The 26,368-nt window shown below is 34.7% G+C and overlaps 1 protein-coding gene across 1 annotated transcript; it reads right to left on the bottom strand.

The window, feature by feature from the left end:
* Positions 1-12,259: 12,259 nt before the first annotated feature.
* On the bottom strand, positions 12,260-14,325 carry LOC126672481 (uncharacterized). The gene is made up of 5 exons (XM_056104731.1): positions 14,290-14,325; positions 13,137-13,385; positions 12,947-13,051; positions 12,756-12,812; positions 12,260-12,670 (listed from the first exon to the last, which is right to left on the bottom strand). Exons 1-5 carry the CDS (start codon positions 14,323-14,325, stop codon positions 12,260-12,262), a joined length of 858 nt encoding a protein of 285 aa, XP_055960706.1.
* Between the last annotated feature and the right edge of the window lie 12,043 nt (positions 14,326-26,368).

The following is a 26,368-nucleotide window of genomic DNA, read 5'->3' as shown; positions in this document are numbered from 1 at the left end:
CCCGATTTTCTCACCTCTATTACTAATACAATTAAAGTCACAACCTATAATAGTTTGTCCTGATAAATCATTAATCTAATTTACAAGGAAACAAAATTTTTGCACACATTCGAGATAAGAAACAATAAGGTAAATTCTAATAAAATTCCAATTGACATTGACATCCTCACTTACTACAATACGATGAAGATAAAAACTCTGAAAATTAACTACGCTAATAATACATGTGGAATTCCAAGTGAGCGCGATGCCGCTGGACATGCTCTAAGGATCAGCACATCTAGACTGTCTAAAGCTGCATTTTTGAAAAATAAGTTCCACTTTTTCAGTCCTATTCTTAGTTTCGACAAGAAAAACTAAGCCCGGAGAATGAGATTTTACAATCCCTTGAAGGTTATGGACTGTTAGGGGTTCCCCACACCCTGACAATTCCAAACAAGAGTCTTTATATATTCTTTTGGGGCCCATTCTTGCTGGCGTCCTCCACCGGTTTGGATAATGGTAGTAAACACTTCTTTTTAGTCATATGGACCTCCATCATGTCACCCTTACACTTGTGTAATTTTGAGTTTTCCTTACTTGTTTCAATTGGGCCCAAAGAATTTGTAACTTCATTTGTGCCCGAAGTTGTGTCAATACTTCCAACAATTGTGGAAAGGAGATGTTGCCTTGCCAAGGTTTTAATTCTATGATGAATTGGGAGTTGTTCGAGCCTAGGTACAGCGTCATCATTGATAGGAAATCCAGAGATAACATCAAGAATAACCAGGATAGTAGGGTTAGGGACAACATTAGTGTGAGTTGTGGTCGGAGCAAGTACATGGATAACCAGAGAGAGTGAGGTAACATTTGGACTAGAGACTGGTGTCAAAGGGTAAGTTTAAAACAGATGTCCAGAGAGGTTAGAGGGTTATGGTTGCATCGAGTTCTAAGGGTGGTGACACATGGAATTTGTGAGGGTTTAGGACTATCGTTGTTAACTAAATGGAGCTGATCAAGTGTTAATCCATGGGATTTAGGGTTTTCATGCATGTGATGAAAATTAGAGGGGGATTTAGAAGAGGTAGTGGGCTTGGGGATCACCAAATGTAGTAGTCATAGCTCTTCAAGAATCTTTCAATTACAATAAATAGCTCCTTTGTATGAGTTTGCTTTGAGAATAGGGCTTGTGGCAAACTTGTAGGGATCCAACTGAATTTTTTGGTAAGAATCTGGGTTGTGGATAGTGGGCTCAATGTTTTGTAGAAGTCTTGCAATGTTACATGCCTTCAAGATATCTAGATGGAGGAGTTTATTCGAGTCACAATTGTTTGCCTATACATCAGTCTTTTTAGCACGCAAAAGGAACTTTCTACCCTTTTTATATCAAAACTCTTATCTTCAGACTATCCACAAATAGGATGAAGTACAAGTTTGACCTAGTTTCCTTTTTCTAGACTCATGTCTACCTTCATTAGGTCTTCAACCTCGTATCTAGAGGATCCATTTTTTTTATTATGTTATGCAAAGTTAGGTTTGATGTTTCTTCTATCTACCCAATGGTCAAGAACCATAAGGCCTCTGCTTGGAATGGCCTAAGAAGGTTGAGCTACCCTTGAATGTCTAGTCATCATTGAGGGTTCACCGGGTTTAGACCAACTTCCGGCTGAGTTACCATTCGCCAAAGTCACGTTAACCCTACTCTTGTTCCAAGGGCAAGGTATTTGGTAACATACACTTTCTTGAATTCCACTCTCATATCCGATCTGAAAGAGGCCTCACTTGAGTCTTTGTTAACAGACACCGTTGTACTGCAATAGTAGGTTGAGTGTCCAATTATTCCACTCTGAAAACGGTGGGCATCCTCTCGTACATAAAACTAACCCATTTTTATTTTCCAATCTTAAGAGGAGTGTAGAACCCTTTTCTCAAAGGTTTCTTGAAATATAGCGTGACTTTTAAACATAGGGGCCCTCATCCTCCTCTAATTTAATTATCATCGCATTTTGAGGAGATATATTCCTCAAACAGACTTCTGATATCTCTTTCATTATGGGCATTAATATGGTTTGCTGGTAGACCCATTGCATGAATCCAGAATCGAGGCAAAGAGAAATCTATTGAACCGACAGCTTCATCATCAGGCCATCATTGAAGAACTAGTAAGTATTTAGTGATACACCATGGTCTGCCAGCCCAGACCTTCTTAGAGTCTTCCTCCAAGTAAAATGTAGATCCCATCGCAATCCTTTGAGATGTTAAAACCTTCTATTGTTCTCCAAGACTTAGTCAGGACTTTCTAAACAATAGCATCATGAAAAACTTTCTTACCAACTAATTGACCCACCAAAACAAACTAATTTCCAAATCCTCTTGGGTTAGGTTCAATAATGGTTCAGAGACATTGAGGTTAGCTGCGTGCATGGTGAGTTCCATTATACGAATTAGTTATTGTTGGGTCGTAACGGGGAGAGAATGATACGTAAATCGGTGAAGAGTAATGACAGTAAGTTGTTGAGACTGAGTAAAAATAGAGCAACAGTTTGAAGTTAAGGAGGGGCATCAAAAGAGAAAATTAGGTATATGATGTTTGGCTGAAGTGAAGGGAAAATATATGTGATATTTAGGTTTGGTAGTTAGTAGTTATTCTCAAGAAAAGAGGAAAAAGGGATGAACCCCTAGAGAGGTTTTTTTAACAACAAAATGTGCATCGAATAACTATAATTAATATGGTGTAATTGTTAGGCAAATTTCACTTTTAATTTGTTCTTAGCGTGTATAATCTTGTGGCTTGGTTATATAGTCATTTAAACAAATTAATTATTTCAGTTTATTAGATATATTTTCAGTCACAAATTAATAGATAGGTAAAATAAAAAATAAATTATATCTAAATAAAATAAATTATTTTATTAAAAAATAATAATTACTTTTTAAAATATAGTTATCTAGCAGCCAGCTCGATGGCGGCTTTCCCTCCACTTTGATCAGCTCCGGCAGCCATCTCCATTTCCAACCAGTAGCGTTTTTAAGTAACTCAGAAAGGAACTTATTAACCAGTAGTATCTTGGTAATTACCCAAAAAATTGGTTCTATGATGATAATGAAAAAGCTTTTTCCAAATTTAATATCCATGAAAAATAACCCTTGCTCGACGGATGAATAGATTGAATATAAGGTTTGGTTTTTTGAGAATCGACACTGAACGTGACATGAATCCTTTCCTGTGAAAGCTAATCAGATTTACTTAGGTCCTTGTCGGGTCTTCTAGATTCTCTTAACCTAATTCACATGAAGCCATGCATCATAATTCTACTCCACATGCTCGTCAACAGGTCAAACGGATTCCAACAGCAAAACTGGTTTTCATAGAATCGATAAGGGATTCACGATCCTATGCACAAGTTGTCAATACAGATCCTCTTGTTTACAATGCTCCACATATTTCCATGCCTATTTCCAAATTCTACATTGTGGTTAAGGTGTTAGACATTAATAAATTGATTCATGTTCATAGTTTCCTCAAGGATATCGAAGTGTTATGCGATTCAATCTCACTTTTAGGTGGTTGCTTCATAATGATTTCCTTTCACAATGATATGTATTTGAATAGGTTCCGAACTTATTTCCCAAGCATGATGTTGGTGAAAATACGCAAGCGTACGTAGCCAACTTGTAATACAGACTGTGAAGTCCGGATATCGTATCCACAGAGAAAGCTCTAAAGACAACCAGTTAAGAGACTCGATTCGAATAGTCGGAAAGATAATTTTATTTGTTGTGTAATTTAAAAGACAGAATTTAATGATTGTAGTTAAGTAAACTAAAGCTGTAATTCAAATGATGATTTAACAATAATAGGAAAAGCAGAAATTATCAATCTTTGTTATGCTGTTTACTTGATTCGGGTTATGGATTGTATTGTTCTGATGAGGTTCGAACTAATCTAAAGCAACTAAAATTCTCTCTCGAGCAATTACAGGTAAAAGCATTAAACTAACTAATACTAGGTTAATTATTCACTCTCGCACAATGATTAACCTATGTATAAATCGATGTAATGGTTGTTAAGCAAATTCAAAGAACCCGCACTCGTTAATTCACTCTCGCGCAATCAACTCCTGCGTTCTTAATTATATTGTTCTATTCCAATTTTACTCTCTCGAGCTAAAACTAAAACATATGGCATAGACTAAGTGATCAGTTTAGGCTAAGCGTTAAGCACAATAATTAAAACCCATCAAGAACAAGAACCCATAAATCCAATTCAATTAAACAAACATAATTTTAATTGATAATCCCCAATGAAAGGGTTTAGCTGGTCATAATAATAGAATAACTGAAAACAATAATTAAAGAACTCATTCTAAGATTAAATTGAATACTGAATATGAAATTAAAATCAATCGTACCTTGTTCGAAGTAATCTAATAATAATTGCAGTAGAAAATAATAATCAACGATGAATCCAATTGCGAAAACGAATCGAAAACTAAGAAACTAGGGTTTGTTGTCTAATACAAAAATTACGTGAACCCTATTACAATGATTAAGTCCCGTATTTATACGGCTCCCAATATTGCTGAAGTAGTTAGGTTGAGCGGTGATGAAATCCCAAAATTGCCCTCGACACTTGTTTGGAGATTGCTGACGAAAAGGGGCATTTTTGTCCGATTAAAACCCATCTTGCACGTAGTGTGCGTTCGCACACAAGGGAGTGTGCAAACGCACACTCTTCTTTATCTTGGGAGTGTGCCAATGTAAACTCCCTTTCTCTCATGGGGTGTGCGAACGCACACCCCTTTACTTGGCCAAATATTTTTACTCAATTTTCTTGGCAGCTTCTGTAACTCAAAAGTCACTCGTGAAGGGCTCGCATAGCTTGTTCCCGAACGCATACATGTAAATTCTGCCCTTGGAAAACTTCGTTTTTGGTTCTTCAACTTTGCTCTCTTCTCCTCTTTGATCCTTAACTTCTGAATTTCACCAAAAATACCCTGATTCTCGCTATAATTGCATATTTCACCTGAAACGCTCAAAATAATAATAAGACAATAAAACACCAATAGAATAATCAAAATATGCACTTATCGAGTCAAAAACACACCTAAAGAGAGGAGTATTTCTACGCCTATCACATGATACCTTTTCTCGACACGATTATTCATTGGGATGATAATTTTACAACTAAATATCGTTTTGTTTAGGTAGCGCTAACAAGAATTCCTATTTCAGCATGGTACAAAGACTTTTTTCTTCTCATTGGTAATAGTCTGGATCAAGCTATTACAGTGCAACCTTTGGTTTTAACTAGAGAGGGTATGGATTCCGGATTAGTTTTACTCTTAATTAATTTTAATCATATTAATCGCAAATTTCCAATGATTATCAATGGCCACGAACACTTGATTCAAGCACTGGAAACATATTTTCCTATTCTTGCTAATAATATGGCTCACTCATATTTAGAATCAGACTCAGATTTTGATTCATCGATCCTCGCACAAATCTCTACAACAAGTAGTTGAATACAAACAATTCTTATCACTTTATGTGTTGGGTTCTACAGATGTTCTCATGCAACAAATTCAGTCAACTCAAAAGCCACTTTTCAGAACCTAGATATGACGAATATAGCACTTAGAAGAAAATTTGTAAAAGGAACCAGTCAACATAACGTTAATATTCACAAATTAGACTCGCTGAATAATAACCAACAACGATCTTAACTGAAGTACACAGATTATTGGAAGTGGGTGTTAAATTGGGTCTTTTTTTTGGAGGAGCATGAAAAGGAGATAGTCGATCTTCTCTCGCAAAGGATATTTCTTTCTCAACCAAAGAATATTTCTGATATTTTTTAGCGTGCTTGATTTTTGATAATAAGAGTGTGGATACTCCAATTTACCTCAACGCTCATTATTTTATTTCTAATGGGTATCCACTGCCAGATTTGAGTCTATATAGGATTATTATTCAAAGTTTGGTCTATCTTACTATCACTCTTCCTGATATTGCATATGTTGTTTATATAGTTTTTGAGTTTGTTACTTTTCCTACTATAGTTTATTGGGATGTTATAACTCACATTTGAAATATGTAAGAGACACTCAGTCTTAGACACTCTTGCTTTCATCAACTTCTCTTTAGATTTATGTGCTTACTCTGAAGCTGATTAGGCCAGTGATCCCACTCACCGCAAATCAACTACTGGCTTTTGTATTTTTCTAGGTGATTTTCTTATTTCTTAAAAAAAATAAGAAGCAATCATTTATACATTTTCAACGAAGGTTGAATATCGTATTATGCCTTCCACTGCTGGCTATTGAGATTTTGTATTACACGGTCTCTCACGAACATACCAAACATATCGAAAATTGATCGTCATATTACTCATCACCATCTTCAGAATGACACCTTGATTGCTTATCTTTTATTAATGTTATCTGCTTATTCCTAATATCTAGACCCATTTTGCATTACTCCAAGTCAATCTTTGGGTGCTTAGTACAAGTCAAGCATGGGCCCAAATGATCCACCAATGCTTTTGGTCATAAAATTCCCCATTGAAACAGAGTCAACTTCTAGAAACATAATTTTATTTTCTTACAGAAAAACGACCATCTTTGTTCATAAAACTCCCAGCGGTTGTGCAGACGACGATCGTTTTCATGCTCTATGTCTGGTTTAATACATTCAAGTCAACTTAAGTTGCTGTCAATAAGTCAACTTACTTAAACTCCACTCAATTTAGTTTATCTTTGAATTATTTGATTCGAAATCCTTGAATTATTTGATTGTCATCGAATTAATATCATATTTAGCTCTAATAATTCAGTACATCAATGAAAAATAATTCAAAACATTGGAGTGCTACGCGCCGGAATTTATTCAAAGAGCGAAACTTTTGGTGAATTGAGAAATATATTTTCAATCACTTTAATGAATTGGGAAATATATCTACAACTATGAAGAACAAATAAATTTGTTTTCGATAAAAAATGCAACAGTTCACCAATTTTAATTTTTGAGTTAATTAGTTATATACAAGTAGCAAATGAAAAGGATATTTTTTAAGATAAATTTTTAAGTTATTTTTAAGATAAATTTGTACCGACTAGTGAAAAAATCTGTAATTTTTATAAAATAATATAAATACGAATCAAATTTTTGGAATGCACATAAAAAATTCTCATAAGATGATAAGTGTTCTTTATAAGTTTTTGCTCAAATTATTGAATAATTTATCCTGAAAATAAGTTAAAACATGTAAAACATTATATTTTATCAAATAGATCAATAATGTTTTTAACTTGATACCTAGATAAAATTGACATAAACCATGAAATTGTTGGCAGGGGCGGATCTACGTTCAGGCTAGGGTAGGCTAGAGCCCTGGCTGCCGTTGAAAAATCGAAAATTAAACATATAGAGCGATGAAGGAGTGACTTGAAATTGCAGATTTTTGTTTTGTTCAGCCATGGCTGCCTAGGGCTGAAGAAGAAGATAAAGCGAATAATATAAAAATATCCCGTTTAGCTTTAAAGGGACCGAAGTGGTCCCTTCTTCTTTAATTATCGAAGGGCCAAAAGCTCGGCCTTTCTTTTACTAAAATAGAGAAGAGAAAAATTGACAAATACCCTACATGAGTGAAAATATTGTAAATTTTACTACATTAATTTAGCCAAAGCCAGTACATGAGCTAATTTTCTCAATAGAGAAAGGGCTTTTGGCCTTTCTTTTACTAAGATAGAAAAATGGCCGTTTGGCCTATTTTAATTTTATTTACATAACCATTCTTATAAACAACTGGTGAAGGATTAATATTTATAAATACTAATTTTCAAATTAAATAATTGTTTTTCTAACAAATTGTCTTTATTGTCTATCAATTATTTAATTCAGTTCTCTTAATTTTTTGCATACTTTTCTAACTTAATTTCCTAAATCATTAACTTAAGTTTCAATATTTTTATCTAAACATCTTCAATATATTTCAGTAAAAAGTTACTAATTCTATAATATTTTCTATTTAAAAATCAATCCACATCTAATTTTACATAATTCCTTTTCCTTGTTTTTATATTATATTTATATAAATTACTTTAATTTATATTTTTATGTACTAATTATAATAATTATATTTTTGGATTATTTAAATTGATTTATTCATGGAGAATGAAAAAATTGATTAAACTATAACAAATAATAATTTTTTGTTATTTTCATTTCATTTTATTTATTAATAATTGATTTTATTTTATTTTAGTTTATTGATAATTGATAATTAATTTTATTTTAATTCATTGATAATTGATGAATTTCATAATTTGGAATTTTTGCAAATATTTAAAGAAATGGCTTGATAAAAGCTAATTAAAACAGATTTATTTAGGTTATTAATAAATTTATTGTGAGAATACCAAAAAATGTCAACTCTTATAGAAATATATTTTGGCCACAACTTTGGGGTAAAGTCGTGTTGAGTTTAATTTTACGGATATAATCGTTGATCATGAACAACGAATTTCAATTAATGAAAATGAAGCCAATATTAAATTTAAGATAAAATGAGACATGTATATATGTTTAAAAGGTTCTTGTTAATCAAGTTCAATTTAAATAATAAAACGGGTGATAGTTTAGTATGCTATACTGAAGACATATTTTTGTAAAAATTGATGAAATCTATTTTATAGCACTTTCAAAATATTATACACAAATAATGCAATTGACTTGTGTTGAAGGCGGTTAATATAGAAGTTTATTATAATATTTTTATTGCTATTTATTGATAAATTTTATATAAATGATATTTAAATATTTATTATTTACATGTCGTTTAGCCCGGGCTGAAATTAAATCCTGGATCCGCCACTGATTGTTGGGATATGCTTTTGTTATAATTTTGGATTTATTAGTTCATTTTGCGTAATATATATAAATTTTACTTTATCAAGTTTTAGCTTGCGAATAATGCATGCGAAGTTCTAATCAATTGGGTCAAAATCGAATTTAATAAAATAATTGTTTTCACAAAATAATTATATATTCAAAATTACTTTAGATTTCAATTAATCTGAGTTTATTTACAATTTAAATAAAATGCAGATTGAGAATGGACATACACATGTAGTTGTTTGTTGTTTTAAAATTTTAACTATGCACATAATTAAATTAAAGCTTTATAATTATTTATTATTACATAGAAGTTAAAAAAATGAGAATACACACATCTATACAATTATCCTTATAGATATACAAATTTAGTTTTTTAAGTTTTAAATATCTATGTATACGTATTTAATATATAAAAGTAATTTAGTATTGATATATGTATATATTCTCTTTTAATATTGGCCAAATGTCGTAAAAAGGCCAAATATTTCATAAAAGTTTCACAAAAGTCTTGACCTTTCAATTTTGTCGATTTTGGCCAAAAACAAATTATTTGGTTTCAATTGTGGCCAACTCTCAATTTGATTTCAATTTGCCTATGTGATGCCTATGTGGTGCCTATGTGGCATGTCAAATATTGAAAGGTCAGGATTTTTGTGAAACCAAATATTTCATTTTTGGCCAAAATCGACAAAATTGAAAGGTCAGGACTTTTGTGAAACCAAATAATCAGTTTTTGGCCAAAATCGACAAAATTGAAAGTTCAAGACTTTTGTGAAACTTTTGTGAAAGGTTTGGCCTTTTTACAACATTTGGCCTTTAATATTTAAGTATCTATATATTTAAATTTTCTATTAATAGTAACGTACATCATGTGTAAAATTATATTAATATTTAATATAATATTAATAAAAAATTTGTGGTTCTTATTTTATAAGGAATTCAATATCTGGGATAAATACAAATCATATCAACTAGACCTTTGTATATTATGATCTTATAAAAATATGTGATAAATACAAAATACAAAGGTCTACATGCAACTGGCATAACTATGTAAGATACATTTATAATGTGAATATTCAATATGGTTGAGGCTAATTACTACGTAAGATGTCTCTTCATGAAATGTTAGTTGATTTATCCTATTTGCTGGACTCAACTTTAATGTTATGCATATAGAATTAAATGTGTAAACCAATAATGTTATGCATATAGAATTAAATGTATAAACCAATTATCAATTGAATTACTTAGTAGCAAATAATTGAGCTTCCAATTTAAGGCTGCTATGTCAACTACAAATTAAAGGATAATGATATAACCAATAGATTATAGTTCAAATTGTACTAAGATTTTATTACTATCATGGATTCTATTTCTCTCATGAGCGTTCTCTTTTTTTAATTATAAAAGAAACGAATCAATTTTTCCTCTCATCTCTTTTTCTCTCAGTGCTAATAGCATCCTGCTATAAGATGTCACTGGTATGGTGAGAAAGAGAGCCAAGATTCTAACAGCTACTCCGGTGAATAAGGCAATACTGTTAGAGAAGATGACTATAGTCCTTCCTTCAGTAAGCTAATTTATTCCCCCTGCGGTGAAGGATAGGAATAGGTTTGTTTGCTCCAACTCTAAAGAAATTGCTAAGGAAGAAGACAAAATGGAAGTTTGCGATTGTGGGTTGTATGTATGGGATGTTCCTCAAGTTTGAAAGGATTAACTCGTTTGTGAGAAACAGATGGAATAAATTAGCGCTAAAAATGTTAGCCGTATCCACGCCTCCATGTTTCTATTTGAGTTCAGTTCATAGGAAGAATGTACCAAGGTTTTAAGGTCTAGACCATATACTTTTGACCAAAAGCCATTAATGTCGAAGAAATGACATCCTAGAATGAAAACAAATCAAAATGAGATCAAATACGTTCTTATTTGGATCCAACTCCCTGGTTTACCTTGAGAGATTTGGTCAACAGAGATTTTAAGCAAGCTGGGATATGCTAGAGTATTGGTTGAAATGGATGCTATAGGGCCCTTTCCTAGAGATGGTGGAAATGCTTGATGAGCTAGAGAATAGTTTAAATAGAAAATAAACTATGAATGAAGGCCCCTTATATGTGAGAAATGCTATAGGATGGGTCATTCAAAGTCACCATCTCTACATCTAGGGAATACGGGAGGAACTTCGTCATTGCCAGTAGGACCCAGTTCAGTCTTTCACAGCCTCTTTTCTAGATCATCAATACAATACTGCAAGAAATCAAAGAGCATTTAGAGCTATAAATTGCATACATGCATACATTTAGAATAAATTATAGGCATGCAAATACACTACATAGCCGGTCTCGCCAGTAATAGGCCACATCATCCAGCTGAATAGCATCAGACATTGGCACCTGTAAAGCAGAAAAGAGCACTCAGTTAAGTGGACATGATTTACAGATAATAACAGAAGAACATGCACAAGAGATACACTCACATGGGTATAGTAAGAAGGCATGAAGGAGTGCGTGAGATAAGCAGTGGGAAAAGAATCCTATGTGGGTCCACGTGCACCACTGTAACAGGCTTTGTAGTTTAAAATACAAACCATTCACTAACAAGAGGGTCACTTACATCAATCCCAGCCACGTGGTTCAGTCGACCTCTCACTACAAGAAAACAGGGCTTTAGAGACGGAAATATCCGTCGCTAAAGCCCTCTAATCCGTCGCAAAAGTGGTTTTGCGACGGACATAATTGGTCGCAAACACAGTTTGCGACCAATACCGTGTCCTTGGCTAAATTAGCGACGGGACTGATAGCGACGGACAGTCCCGTCGCTAATCATAACAAATTCCGTCGCCAATTTGTCTCCAAACGATATGATTTGGAGACAAATTGGCGACGGACTTTGTGGGATTTGCGACGGAACTGTCCGTCGCCAATTGCCTCAGCCTTGGAGACAAAAGCTGAGGCATTTGCGACGGATAAATCCGTCGCAAATCAGCGACGGACCATATCCGTCGCAAATTCATCAGCTTTTGTCTCCAAGGCTGATGTCCGTCGCAAATCCCACAATGTACGTCACAAATTTGTTAATTTTTTGGCACTTTTCTGCCGTTTTACGCTATTTTTTGCCGTTTTTCCCTGTCGTTTTAAATACAGTAAAACAATTCATTTATAAATTACAATCAATTGAAACTGATAAATATATATATATATATATATATATATATATATATATATATATATATATATATATATATATATATATATATATATATATATATATATATATATATATATATATATATATATATATATATAAAAGTATACATATAAACGTCAAAATATAAAAAAAAATGTATTATATGTTTGTAATAAAATAAAATAACACGACACTACAAAGCTGGAGTGTCCTCATCGTCTGGTGGGGTAGGTGGGCGCTGTGGCCGATACTCTGCCGGAAGGTTAGGAATCATCCTGGCAATCTCCTCACGTATCATCTGGGCCATGTTCGCAGCCTGCTGTTCCCGAGCCAGTCGCAGACCCTCCTGAATGCCGGCCTGCACACGGCGCTCGACCTCCTCGTCTGCCTGCTGCGACGTCCTAGAAGAGCTGCCTCGCTGCACCCTGGTTCTTGGCCCGGCGTACCTGCTGCTCGCAGAACCCAAGCCGTACAGGCGTTTCTTCTTGTTGATGCCCTTGATGTCTAGAAACACCTGGGTCTCGTCCACTGCAGCTGGGCTCGAGGAGCTACCCTCTCCGGTCTGAGGCTGTGTCGCAGCAGCAAGCCTCTTAGTGATGGCGTCCTACAAAACAATAAAAAAGATATCAGTTTAGTTTTAAAGCAACCAAAAATGCATAACATATTACAAAGTAAACCTAATTTCTAACGAAATTTCGACAGCATTTCCTCTGTAATATGAGCATCACCCATTTTTCAGGGAAGTCCTACAAGCAAATTCCAGTATATAATCCAATAATAAACATGTTTAACAGCTAACCAACAAGCATTTTCAATCTAATATATCATTTCCGAATTATTAAATTCAACTTAGAGAATTACAAGTTTAATAAAAACTTACAGTCATATCCTGAGCCCGTTTGTCGACCGGCTTCTTGTCAGCCTTCGTGGAGTGAAGGCGAGTGTACAACTCCGTCGCACTCGGTTTTCGGCCAAGCTCGCTTTCCTAAAAGAAAAAATACAATTCAATTAGTATCAAAATAAAACAAATACATTATTTAAGTATTTTAATTCTGAATTTTAAAACAAACCATCACATCCATATGCTTCAGAGCAGAGCGAGATCCACCAGTATGGCGGACAGGTCCAGAACCGGCGCCCGCTGGCTCGCTCATCCGATTTGCTCGGGCGGTTTCTGACCTTTTCTTCTCTTTCTCTGAGTTCCAGAACGCATTCCAAGCATCCCAGATATCCTGGGTCACAGAAATATGCTTCTGTTGCGTCCTCCTCATTCCGTGGATGTTGTCTTTGTAGCGGTTGACTGCATGGACCATGAAGACCTGTCACACAATTAGATTCAAAATGGACGGCTATCAAATTAACCTATCACACAATTAGATTCAATATTTTGTTATTATTTAAGTAAATACATTAATTAATTTTTAAAAAAATTGACAGAATTTCCCCTAAAAAATGAGCATCACCCATTTTTCAGGGAAGTCTTGCAAGCAAACACAAACCAACAATACAACCCAATTACGTCAAAAATTATATTTATAACGTCAATTGCACTAACTAATCAATTTTATCTCAAATTCAATAACCTAATTTAATCAACTAATTAACATACAAACAATAATTATAAATAAATAAATATTAATTAATATAAATTACTAATTTAAACCTAAACCCCTAACCTTTAATATAAAGTTTTTTAAAAATATATAATTAACCCTAATAAAAAAACCTAACCCCAAACTAATTAAAGAAAACTAACCCCAATCTAATTAAATTCAACTAATTCAAATATAATTTAATTAACCTAACCCTAAACAAATTTTATATAATTTAAAAAAATAAAATAATTAACCCTATAATACTAATCCTAAGCTAAATAAATTAAACTAATTATACAATTATAATTTAAAACCTAACCCTAAATTACTTTAATATTACTTAAAAACCACAAAATTAACCCTAATTTAAAATTAACCCTAATTTAAAATTAACCCTAATTTAAATTAACTAATCTAATTAATACAATATTTAAAAATAATTAAAAATTAAAAAACTTACCTCATGAAGCAGCGGACAACACCGGAGGCAGCTGACGAGTCGGACCGGAGGCAGCAGCAGGACGACGCCGGAGGCAGCGGGAATGGCTGTTTTTATCAAAAAAAATTAATTTGCTATATTTTTATATTTGATCTATAAATAAATTAAGAAAAAATTAAAAACACATACCTGAGAATCAGTAGTGGCCGGCAAGAAAAACGGCATGACAGCGGTGGAGAGGAGCGGCAGTGGAAGCGGCGCCGGTGGAGAGGAGCGGCGGAAAACGGACTGGGGCTGACGGGATGGCGGAGGAGAAAGGAGAATGGCGCCGGAAAAGAATGGGATGACGAAAAGAGAGGAAGAGAGGAAGAGAGGAAATTTGAGAAGAAGAGAATGGGCGCCGGAAAAGAAAAGAGAAGAAGAGAGGAAGAGGAAGGGTTCGGCAGTTTTAATTAACTCGATTTTAGCGACGGATTATACAGTCCGTCGCTAAAATCGAGTTAATTTAAACGGTGCGTTTTGGGCAGAGCATTTAGCGACGGAAATATGTTATCCGTCGCTAAATGAGCCACCCTAAACGCAGCGTTTTAAAAACATCACTCATTTCTTTTTTTTTTAATCTTTCAGAAACTGAATGAAGGAGAGGCGCTGTAGGTTTAAGTAATTTTCGTTTTTAGCGACGGACACCTAATTCCGTCGCTAAAATCAAAAACAAATGAAACGCGCCGTTTCATTAAAGATATTAGCGACAGACACCTAATTCCGTCGCTAATTTTTTTAATGAAACGGCGCGGTTCGTGCCTGAAGATATTAGCGACGGATTAGATAATCCGTCGCAAACTTTCACCAAAAAAATTGGCGGAAAGGCTTCCCTCCTTTTTCCCGCCAAAGGTGCGACGAATTGGCGACGGACTGTCTGTCGCTAAAATGGCGGGCACTCTCCCGCCACACTTTTTTGGCGATGCAGCGACGGGTGTGTTATCGGTCGCTAAATCCATCGCTATTATGTGGATTTAGCGACGGATATACAGTCCGTCGCTAATGTCCGTCGCAAATCGTATGTATTCTAGTAGTGTCTACACTCGACTCCCAGCTGAAACGACAAAGTGCGGGAGAAGTCCTAGAGTCTCAAAAGAAGGATTCCAGGCACCAGAAGATTACCAAATCCGGTCAAAATACCCATCTAAATTGCCCAAATTTGAAAAAGGGAACACAAAAAACCAGTTAAACAGTTGAAACAAAAGTATGATGTTACGACCCAATTTCACAGATTATAACCGGCACTAGGGTAATGGGAGTGGTAGCTCCAAAATCTGTAGCTATTTTTGCGGATGACATATAAACACATAACCTTGGATATTAAACTATATAGATCACTAAACTTTCCTCAAATTATAGAAAGGTTACTAAAAAAACTTTTGTTACAAAATGGTCATTGAACTATACCTTTGTTACAAAGGGGTTCGGCCATCTAAAACGTTGCGTTTTAAATAAAAATACTACATTTTTGCTTACGTGGCAAGCCAAAATTACAAACAGGAACATCGTTCAGTGACCTTTTTGTAATAAGAGGTATTATCTAGTGACATTTTTGTAATTCACGAAAAGTTCAGTGTTGTTTTTGTAACAACATCAATATTTCTGTAGTAAAAGGTGTAGTTCAATGACCATTTTGTAACAAAAGTTTTTTTAGTGATCTTTCTGTAATTTGAGTAAAGTCTGATGATCTACAGAGTTTAATATCCCATAACCTTCATAAAACCACTACTCGCGGGGCAACCGAGATTCCAACCTAAATCTAACAATATATATAAGCGACAATATAATCAAGTACTCAACACAACTCCGAGACTCCAACATCATGGAAATATATAAATATTCATAAACCAAAGTATACAATAAAGCATGCTAACAAAATAAGCAACATTCGAACCAATCCGACAACTCAACATAACTATAAAAGCAATAAAGACAATTCTAGTACTATTCTAGTCTGAGAGTTTTAAAATAAAAAACGCTATCTTTATTTAAAACAAAAAGTAGATCTCCACAAAAACAATGCAATCTGGAGATCAACAAACATGCTCAAAATCATAAACCTGGAAAATGGGAAAACAACAGGATCAAATATTATGAGATGAGTTCATAATACCATTTACATTTATTAAGTGAAAAACCTTTAAAAAACAATTCTTTTCTACTACTCCTTCCGTCTCAATAGAGTTGTCTACTTTGAGAAATTCTTTTGTCCAAAACTCTTGTCCACTTTCAAAAAGTAACAAATTTTTACATTCAATTTTTTCTATATTACCCTTATTTAAAATTCACTTATGAGTAAATTGTAAGTGGACCCTATATTAAATAGGGGTATGACAAGAAAAGTAAGAAAAAATTTACAAAACCCATAAACAATAATTGCTTTTCTTAAACTATGTGATAAAGGCAAAGTGGATAACTTTATTGGGACGGATGGAGTATTATATGCATAATCATTATGCAGTAAGTATTGAATCAATACCAAATTAGATGAGACACATCCAATCTAAAGTAGGACAGAGATATAACCCTGCCGAATCCAAAGTAAGCCAAATACTAATTTGCCGATAATAAATATAACTGGTGCACACAGTCTCGATGATGCCCGTCGAGTAACTCGTTGCAATCCATATTCATAATGAATTCAAAATCATTTTGAAACTTTGTGTGTATATATATACTTTATTCAATAAAGCGGTAAACGATACTATAAACTCACTGCTTGCAAATGCCCGAGAAACAAATCAAAGCATAAAATGACAAACATTTACATAAACTAAAGTAGTCATGTGTAACTACAAAAACAAAATCCACCAAAAATAAAGAAAACAGGGTCAAAATTGACATACCTTCCACTATATCGTCACTATCACTGTCATCCATTAACCCCCATACAGGAGTTCCAGGTGGTCATGTTCGCTCTCTTTCCTTTGCTTTTCCCTTTTTTCTCACTTTTTTAATTCCATTGCTTTAAAAACATGTGACACACCAGAAATACACAACATTAGTTAAACCCTAAACCACATAAACCAGACAACAAAAAGAAAAATAAACATATCTTACTCTAAATTTCAGTTTTGTTCCTGTGTTATTTTTTTCTTCTTCACAATGCAAGAAGAAAGAAAGAATGAAAGACAGAAGAATAGTGTTAGAACAAGTAATCGAAGCAACAATGATGGTGGGAAATAGAGAGTTCGAGAAAGAGAGAGAAGGAAGAGTATGTCAGAAACTGAGATAAAAGAGAGAAAAGTTACTGAGCGGTTAATTTTTGTTTTTAATTTAAATTTGAAAAATCAACCGACATGTCTGAAGGAAGGACAAAGGAAATTGAAAGAGGGCAGGGCCACGTGGGGACAAGTGGCGAGGGAAAGGAGTTCAAAACGATTAAATTGGTGGCGGCGGCGCGATTTGCGTTTTTTTGTTGTCATAAAGGCTGTGGGTGGAGCCGCCATAAAATTCGGAGAGTTTAGGGAAACTTTTGAAAATATAGAGAGTGGGTAATTGATTTTGGAGGTCACTGTACTTTTAAAAAGTTGCAAAATGGTGACCGAACTTCAAAACGTAACATTTTAGTTACTATACTATTTGGTTATGTTAAGATAGAAGGATTTTTGGTTACCGAAGAAAATTATTTCAAGTCGATTTTTTGTTGATTGTGTGTATATATGAAATATAAGATATTATTTGTTATAAATAATCAAAATTTGATTACTACGTATGTATAATTTGACCGTAAAACCTAAAAAACCTTCCAAAATCGCATATTTGAAAGTTTAGTAACCAATTTGTTACGTTTTGAAGTTCGGTCACCATTTTGCAATTCTTGAAAAATACAGTGACCCCTAGAATCAATTACCCATAGAGAGTTTAGTGAAGTTGGGGGTAAAAGAAGAGGGGAATGGATGATTATTAGCCAAATTGTATTAGACCTTTTAACGGGTATAATCCGTTAGAAGGATAATACCATATAATCTAATTGTCAGCTGTGGACTTGGGCTTGACCATTTTCTTAATAAACTCGGCATCTTCAACTTGACCAACCTCATCGATACGGCTCTCGTTCTATCGCCTATTATGGTGATCCACAGTCCACCTCAGAGAGTGATCGGCATGGAAACAACCATCTTTAGCCAACTAAGGGTTCTAAAATTCTTGTTGACAGCCATTCCCTACTTTCTATATCGCACCACTCTTTAAAAGATGAATTGTATTTTGGATGCTTCGCCAAGCATAGCTACCTTTCGAGCTAAGTTTGGCATCAAGAAAAGAATGTACAAAATAATTTATTTTTCTGAAGTTACTTCTTAAAATTTGATAACCCATAGAGTAAAATATGTCGATCTTAAAAAAAATAAGATATCAAATCAAATGAATTAAAAAGGCTAGAGGGTGTGTGCATGAGGAAAGTGAATTAATTAAATTGAAATAAAAAATAAATTAATTCGTCAATCTCCCAATTTTTTTTTTTGATAATTGGGGAGGGAGAGCGCTTGTGGGAGAAATCGAACCCACGACCTAGCAGTTTGCTGCCTAGCACTTATAACATTTGAGTTATAGCTCATTGGTAATCGATCTCCCAACTTTGTCGGCTAATTAAGATGTGAAAATAGCATCATTTATAGTATTTATGTTTGAGAAAAGCATCATCTACAATTAAGTGCAAGAACATGGCAACTTATTCTGATAGAGTTTTCCCTTTAATGAATACCTTAAGATAATAAAATATTGGAAATCATTGTATTAATAATATATGATAATTAATATAGATGAATTAGTTTAATTTTTAATTCATTTAATTTAATTTAATTACTAATGCAGTTCCTCATGCGCACACCCAGTCTGATACATCTAATTCAATATCTAATTCAATTTTAAGTTAATTCATTTAATTCAATATCTAATGTAATTTGGCATAATATATGTTTTGACCCGTAAATTTGTTTTGGCCAAAAAAACTTTTGAAAAGGAGAGTGAGGCATATATGTGTTGGTGCGGCAAAAAAATACTAATTAGACTCACCTAACTCGACATATCATCAAATTCGAAAAAAGAGGAGTCAAATGAGTCAAACTGAAAATTATAAAAATCAAATGGATGAAACGATAATTTTTTATAAAAAAAATCCAACTTTAATTTTTAATAAAAAAAACTCATAATTATGCAATTTAAATAAAAAAATTGACAACATATTTTTAATTTTAGTTTAAAAATTATATACTAATATTTTTATTTTTAAAGTTGATTTGATTTCTATAGCTGATTTTATCATCCATTTTTTTCGTTTTTTTTCTTTTTTTGAAAACATTAAAAATTTACTTTTTAAAAAAATTTAAACACTAAAAGCTCATTAATTATATAAAAAAGAGTTGGTTTTTTAATATTTATAAAAAATATATTATATAAAAATTTAAAGTTGATATGTTAAAGAGGTTAAGGTTGGGGTTATATGACTAAACAGAGTATAAGTTCGAGAGTTAAAATATACCCTAACTATATAGGCTACTAATCAGCTATGACACTTCAACTTAGGACCCCCTATCACCAAACCCCCTAAATTTTAAAATCGCCGCTAAACCCCCTAAATTTTTCTAATGATCAACTAAACCTCAAAACCGCCCAAAACAACCGCCCCAAGCTTTTTATTTTCTAAAAAATGTCCAAAATACCCCTAAGGTCAATAACAAAAACCGAATCAACCTAATCTAACCAAATTTAAATTCACTCACTAATTAAATCAAACATAAACCATCCAAATCACCAATCAACTCAATTAAATCAGACCACACAACCAGAAATTTCCACCCGCCACCGCCAGTTTTTTCCGGCCACTACCGTCCATCGTCGTAAAAAAAATTATCCAAATAATAAATTATTTAATTTTAAAAAATACATAGAGAATTATTTTTAATTTAAATAAAAAAATAAATAAAAAATTTAAAATTTATTTGCTCCTACCGTGGTGGGTCTGCTCACCGGAGAGCAGACCCACGCTTCAAAGAGCAGACCCATCAGCGTGGGTCTGCTCTTTGTAAGACACCCACGGTGGCTTTGCTTTTTGTAGCAGACCCACGCCAGTGGGTCTGCTTCAAAGAGATAACAGACCCACCGTGGTGGGTCTGGTTTCCGTTGAGCAAATCCACCACGGTGGGTCTGTTCACTGGATTAATTTTTTAAAAAAATTATTTTGTTTATTTAAATTAAAAATAATTATTTATTTAATTTTTGAATAAATTTAGGTATTGTTAAATTAGATTGGATGGATTTTAGGTGTGGTTAGATTGAAGTTGTCTGATTTGTTTGTATTTACTTATAAATTTGAAGGATATTTTGATCAATTTATACCAAAAGGGGTTTAGTTGATCATTAAGTAAAATTTAAGGGGTTTGGGGACCCTAAGTTGGAGTGTCATAGCTGATTAATAGCCAACTATATGGCACATTAAGCAAAACGAATAGAGATCAAATAATTGGAAAAGGGGTACTAGTGAAGGTGCTGAGCCATAATTGGATCTTTCCGGCTAGATATATGAAACCTGTTAGTTGTGTCAACGTCGCTGAGGATTGTACAGCCAACTCCTTCATCAACGATCTTGGCTGTTGGGATTTGGAGAAACTCGCGACTTGTTTCTGTTGGTACAAAATTGAATTTGAAAAGATAAGGAAAAGAAAAGTGCTAAGTGAGAGTAAAGAGAGTATTGTGGAAATCCCACATTGCTTAGGAGAGCTCATTTAATTGAGCTTATAATGTTGATCTCTCACACTTGGGTTTGGGCCCCAAGGGGTACCCAGTTTTGTGAACGGGCTAGAAGTTACATCCTAGCCGATTTACCACACACGCGCGCGCGCCGTCCGTCCGGCCGGCCGGCCTGGTCAGGTCAGGTTCGGTTTTAGCACTTAATAAATTTTTTATTTCTGAAATCTTTTTGTAACGTTTTTATTTTTGAATAAAACACAATCCCTGATTTTCCTCCCACGTTTTGACTCTCTGATTTAATAAAGGAAAACGTTTTGATTTATTATTTTTTACCGTTTCAGTTTTCTAATCGCTATAAACTGTTGTCTTCCCCATCAGAAAGGATAATTTTTTTTACAACAGCTATTTTCTTAAAAACAAAAACGGAGTTCTTGAGCAATAGAAAGAAAGGTGTAATTGACCGCTGAATACAGTGCAGTATTCATCGGAGTTCGGCTGTTTTATCCTGGGGACGACGTGGTACGTACAACTGCTTACACCATCGGAGGCAGAACCGCGAAACGTCTTAAAGAGAGCGACTTAGTCCGCGACTCAGCCAGAAACATTGTTTGGTAATTTCGTTCCATTTCATAAACTGTTCCAACAATTTTAAGACGTATACAGTTTCTGCGATGGCTAATGATGATGTTTCTGGTTTAGATTCTGGTCGCTTTGATGTTAACAAACCGTTCCGCTTGGAGGGTCTCCATTTCAAAAGATGGAGGCAGAAAACTTTATTTTTTCTTACTATGAAAAATGTTGCTGCTGCTCTTACTACTCCTTTACCTGTTGTTGCTGATACTGCCGATGGTGATGAACTGGATAAACAAACTGCTGATGTTCAACAGTGGCTTAACAATGACTATTTATGCAAAAATTATATTCTGAATGCTTTATGTGATGATTTGTATGACTATTATAATTCAGATAATTATAAGTCAGCTACTGAAATCTGGGAGGCGCTGCAAAGAAAGTATAATACGGAGGAGGCTGGAACAAAGAAGTATGCTGTCAGTCGCTATCTGAAATATCAGATGACGGATGAAAAATCAGTCGAGGCTCAGTCACATGAATTGCAGAAAATTGCACATGAGATAATATCTGAAGGTATGGTCCTTGATGAACAGTTTCAAGTTGCTGTATTGATTGATAAATTGCCTCCTTCGTTGAAGGATTTTAAGAATTCTCTCAGGCACAAAACCAAAGAATTTTCGCTGGAAAGTTTGATTACTCGCCTTCGTATTGAGGAAGAGGCTAGAAAACAGGACCAGAAAGATGAGGTGCTTGTTGTTTCAAACAACACCAGAAAGTTCAGTTCTGCGGTTCTGAAGCCTAATGGCAAAAAATTTAAGAATCAGAATCGCAATGGGAACTCGAACCAAAATGTGAACCGTAACAGAAATAATCAGAATGGTAATCCTGCTCGGAACCATATTGTGAGACAGCAACCACCTGTAAGAAATGATCCGCCACAGTTTCTGTGTTTCAACTGTGGAAAACCGGGTCATATGGCACGCAAGTGCCGGAACAGACCAGGGGCAGCCCCTTAAGCTAACCTGACTGAAGAGCCGTTTGTGGCTATGATCACTGAGGTGATGTCTGAAATCAACCTTGTTGGTGGATCAGAAGGGTGGTGGGTAGACACGGGCGCATCTCGCCATGTCTGTCATGATCGTGTTATGTTTAAAACATACACTGCTGTTGAAGACAAGAAAGTGTTGTTGGGTGACACTCACACCATTACTGTTGCTGGAATTGGAAGTGTCGAACTGAAGTTCACTTCAGGGAAGACAATGATCTTGAAGGATGTAATGCATACTCCTATGATGAGGAAGAATCTGGTGTCTGGCTATCTTCTCAACAAGGCTGGGTTTTTTCAAACTATTGGGGGTGATATGTACACCATCACTAAGAATGGTATTTTTGTGGGAAAGGGTTATGCTTGTGAGAATATGTTCAAGATGAATGTTGAAATTAATAAAGTATCTGCTTCAGTTTACTTGTTGTCTGATTTTAATGTTTGGCATGCTAGACTTTGTCATGTTAATAAACGGATTATTAATAATATGAGTAACCTAGGATTAATTCCTAAAATGACTTTAAATGATTTTGAAAAATGTGAATTTTGCAGTCAAGCTAAAATAACGAAAACATCACATAGATCAGTAATTAGAGAATCTGAACCATTAGATTTAATTCATTCTGATATATGTGAACTTGATGGAACTTTGACTAGAAATGGCAAACGTTATTTTATCACGTTTATTGATGATTGTTCTGATTTTACTTTTGTGTACTTGATGAAAAATAAGAGTGATGCACTTGATATGTTCAAGTTATTTGTTACAGAAATTGAAAATCAATTCAATAAGAAAATCAAAAGATTTCGCAGTGATAGAGGTACTGAATATGAATCAAGGTTGTTTATAGATTTCTATAACTCGCATGGCATAGTACATGAAAGAACTGCACCTTATTCTCCTGAAATGAACGGTAAAGCCGAAAGAAAAAATAGAACATATACAGAAGCTGTAGTGTCTATTTTATTAAACTCAAGTGCTGCTTCTTATTAGTGGGGTGAAATATTATTGACTGTTTGCTACGTGCTAAACAGAGTACCAAAATCGAACAATAAAATTTCACCTTATGAGATTTTAAAGAAAAGACAACCAAATGTGTCTTATTTGAGAACATGGAGCTGTTTAGCCTATGAATGTGTGTTCATTGGGTATGCGGTCAATAGCAAGGCATACAGATTTTATGACTTGACTGCACGAGTGGTTATTGAATCCGTGGATGCTGATTTTTATGAACAGAAATTTCCTTTTAAATTAGGAAATAGTGGGGGCGAATCATCTAGTAGCATTCCTGTTGTCAGGAATAATGAGATTAAAGATGATATAGAACCAGAGATCAGAAGGAGTAAAAGAGCTAAAATCTCGAAAGACTTTGGTCCAGATTTCCAAGTCTATTCTTTAGAGGAGGATCCTGCAAACCTCCAGGAAGCTCTAACTTCTTTAGATGCTGATCTTTGGCAAGAAGCCATAAATGATGAGATGGAATCTTTGGAGTCCAATAAGACTTGGCATTTGACTGATTTACCCCCCGGTTGCAAGACCATAGGTTGTAAGTGGATTTTAAAAAAGAAAATGAAACCTGATGGCACAGTTGATAAATATAAAGCTCGACTAGTGGCTAAGGGTTATAGACAACGTGAAAACGTTGATTTCTTTGATACCTATTCACCAGTTACTAGAATAACATCCATTAGAGTGCTGATTTCGATCGCTGCACTTTATGATTTGGTAGTACACCAAATGGATGTTAAGACCGGTTTTCTGAATGGTGAATTGGAGGAAGAAATTTACATGGACCAACCTGAAGGTTTTGTGATACATGGACAGGAACAGAAAGTGTGCAAGTTAGACAAATTCTTATATGGTCTAAAACAGGCACCTAATCAATGGCATGAGAAATTTGATAATCTTGTCATCTCAAATGGTTTTAAAGTGAATGAAAGTGACAAATGTATATATTATAAATCTGAGAATGAGCTTTGTACTTTCATATGTTTATATGTTGATGACTTGTTGATTTTTGGATCAAATATTCATGTTGTGAATGCTGTGAAATCAATGTTGGGTGCCAACTTTGATATGAAAGATCTAGGTGAAGCGAATGTCATTCTTGGCATAAGAATAACTAGATCTGAAAAAGGAATTTCTTTAGATCAATCTCACTATGTTGAGAAGATTCTAAAGAAATATAACTACTTCGACTGTAAACCTGCATGTACACCTTATGATCCAAGTGTAAAACTTTTTAAGAACACTGGTGATAGTGTACTACAGTCTGAATATGCGAGTATCATTGGCAGCCTTCAGTATGCCACTGATTGTACTAGACCCGACATTGCATATGTCGTTGGATTACTGTGCAGGTTTACTAGTAGACCTAGTATTGAGCACTGGCATGCTATTGAAAGGGTAATGAGATACCTTAAAAGAACAGTGAATCTTGGACTACATTATTTGAAGCATCCTGCTGTACTTGAAGGGTACAGTGATGCAGATTGGAATACATTGTCAGATGATTCCAAAGCAACGAGCGGCTATATTTTTAGTATAGCTGGTGGAGCTGTTTCTTGGAAGTCAAAGAAACAGACGATTCTGGCTCAATCTACGATGGAGTCAGAAATGATAGCACTAGCTGCTGCTAGTGAAGAAGCAGGGTGGCTAAGAAGCCTGCTAGCTGAGATTCCTTTATGGGAAAGACCGATACCAGCTGTATTGATCCATTGCGATAGTACCGCGGCTATTGCAAAAATTGAGAACCGTTATTATAATGGTAAGAAACGACAGATACGTCGTAAGCACATCACTGTTAGAGAATTTATCTCAACAGGGGCTGTTAGAGTGGATCATGTACGCACTGATGATAACTTAGCAGATCCTTTGACGAAAGGATTAGCTAGAGAGAAAGTCCATAAAACTTCCAAGGGAATGGGACTATTGCCTATAGAATGAATCATTCATAATGGTAACCCGACCTAACTGACTGGAGATCCCAAGAAATAGGTTCAATGGGTAATAACAAGTTATGAATGATATGAGCCAGAACATGCAAAATTGAGGCATGATTCCTGAAGCGATTAGAGGATGAGTTAATAGAATCTCTTAATGAAGTCTATACTCCATTTGGAGTGGAGTACCTAGCTACGGGAGTACTCTTGATAGCTTCACCTTTGTGAATGTGAAAGTGGGGCCGCTTTCTATGAAATTTGAGGCAAAATTTCTAGAGCGTTCACTAAACTGGGATAGACGTGCATGGCCATAAACGCACGGGCTTTTGAATACACTCTTAGAAAAGGTTGTGTGTGGTTAGATGTCCGAGATAGAGTTCAAGACTACGAGTCACTCTTGTTGAATCAGAATCTAACACACTACGCAAAGGTTCAAATCGAAAGATACCTCTGCTTATGCGCAATCTTACTGGATCAGAAATCGCTCGAGAAATTATTTTTAAAATTCAAAGTGGGGGATTGTTGGTACAAAATTGAATTTGAAAAGATAAGGAAAAGAAAAGTGCTAAGTGAGAGTAAAGAGAGTATTGTGGAAATCCCACATTGCTTAGGAGAGCTCATTTAATTAAGCTTATAATGTTGATCTCTCACACTTGGGTTTGGACCCCAAGGGGTACCCAGTTTTGTGAACGGGCTAGGAGTTACATCCTACCCGATTTACCACACACGCGCGCGCCGTCCGTCCGGTCGGCCGGCTGGCCTGGTCAGGTCAGGTCAGGTCAGGTTCGGTTCGGTTTTAGCACTTAATAAATTTTTTATTTCTGAAATCTTTTTGTAACGTTTTTATTTTTGAATGAAACACAATCCCTGATTTTCCTCCCACGTTTTGACTCTCTGATTTAATAAAGGAAAACGTTTTGATTTATTATTTTTTACCGTTTCAGTTTTCTAATCGCTATAAACTGTTGTCTTCCCCAT

The sequence above is a fragment of the Mercurialis annua genome, linkage group LG1-X, assembly GCF_937616625.2.
Source record: "Mercurialis annua linkage group LG1-X, ddMerAnnu1.2, whole genome shotgun sequence".
Lineage (NCBI taxonomy): Eukaryota > Viridiplantae > Streptophyta > Magnoliopsida > Malpighiales > Euphorbiaceae > Mercurialis > Mercurialis annua.
Note: the sequence above shows the minus strand (reverse complement) of the source record. Positions and strands in the feature narration are given on the sequence as shown.

Excerpts from the sequence above, each read along its gene's own strand:
- LOC126672481 (XM_056104731.1), bottom strand. The coding sequence starts at position 14,325 with ATGCCGTTTTTCTTGCCGGCCACTACTGATTCTCAG. Across the intron at positions 13,052-13,136 it reads TGAAGCATATGGATGTGATG|GAAAGCGAGCTTGGCCGAAA; the intron begins GTTTGTTTTAAA and ends TTTTTCTTTTAG. Across the intron at positions 12,671-12,755 it reads GGAAATGCTGTCGAAATTTC|GACGCCATCACTAAGAGGCT; the intron begins GTTAGAAATTAG and ends ATTGTTTTGTAG.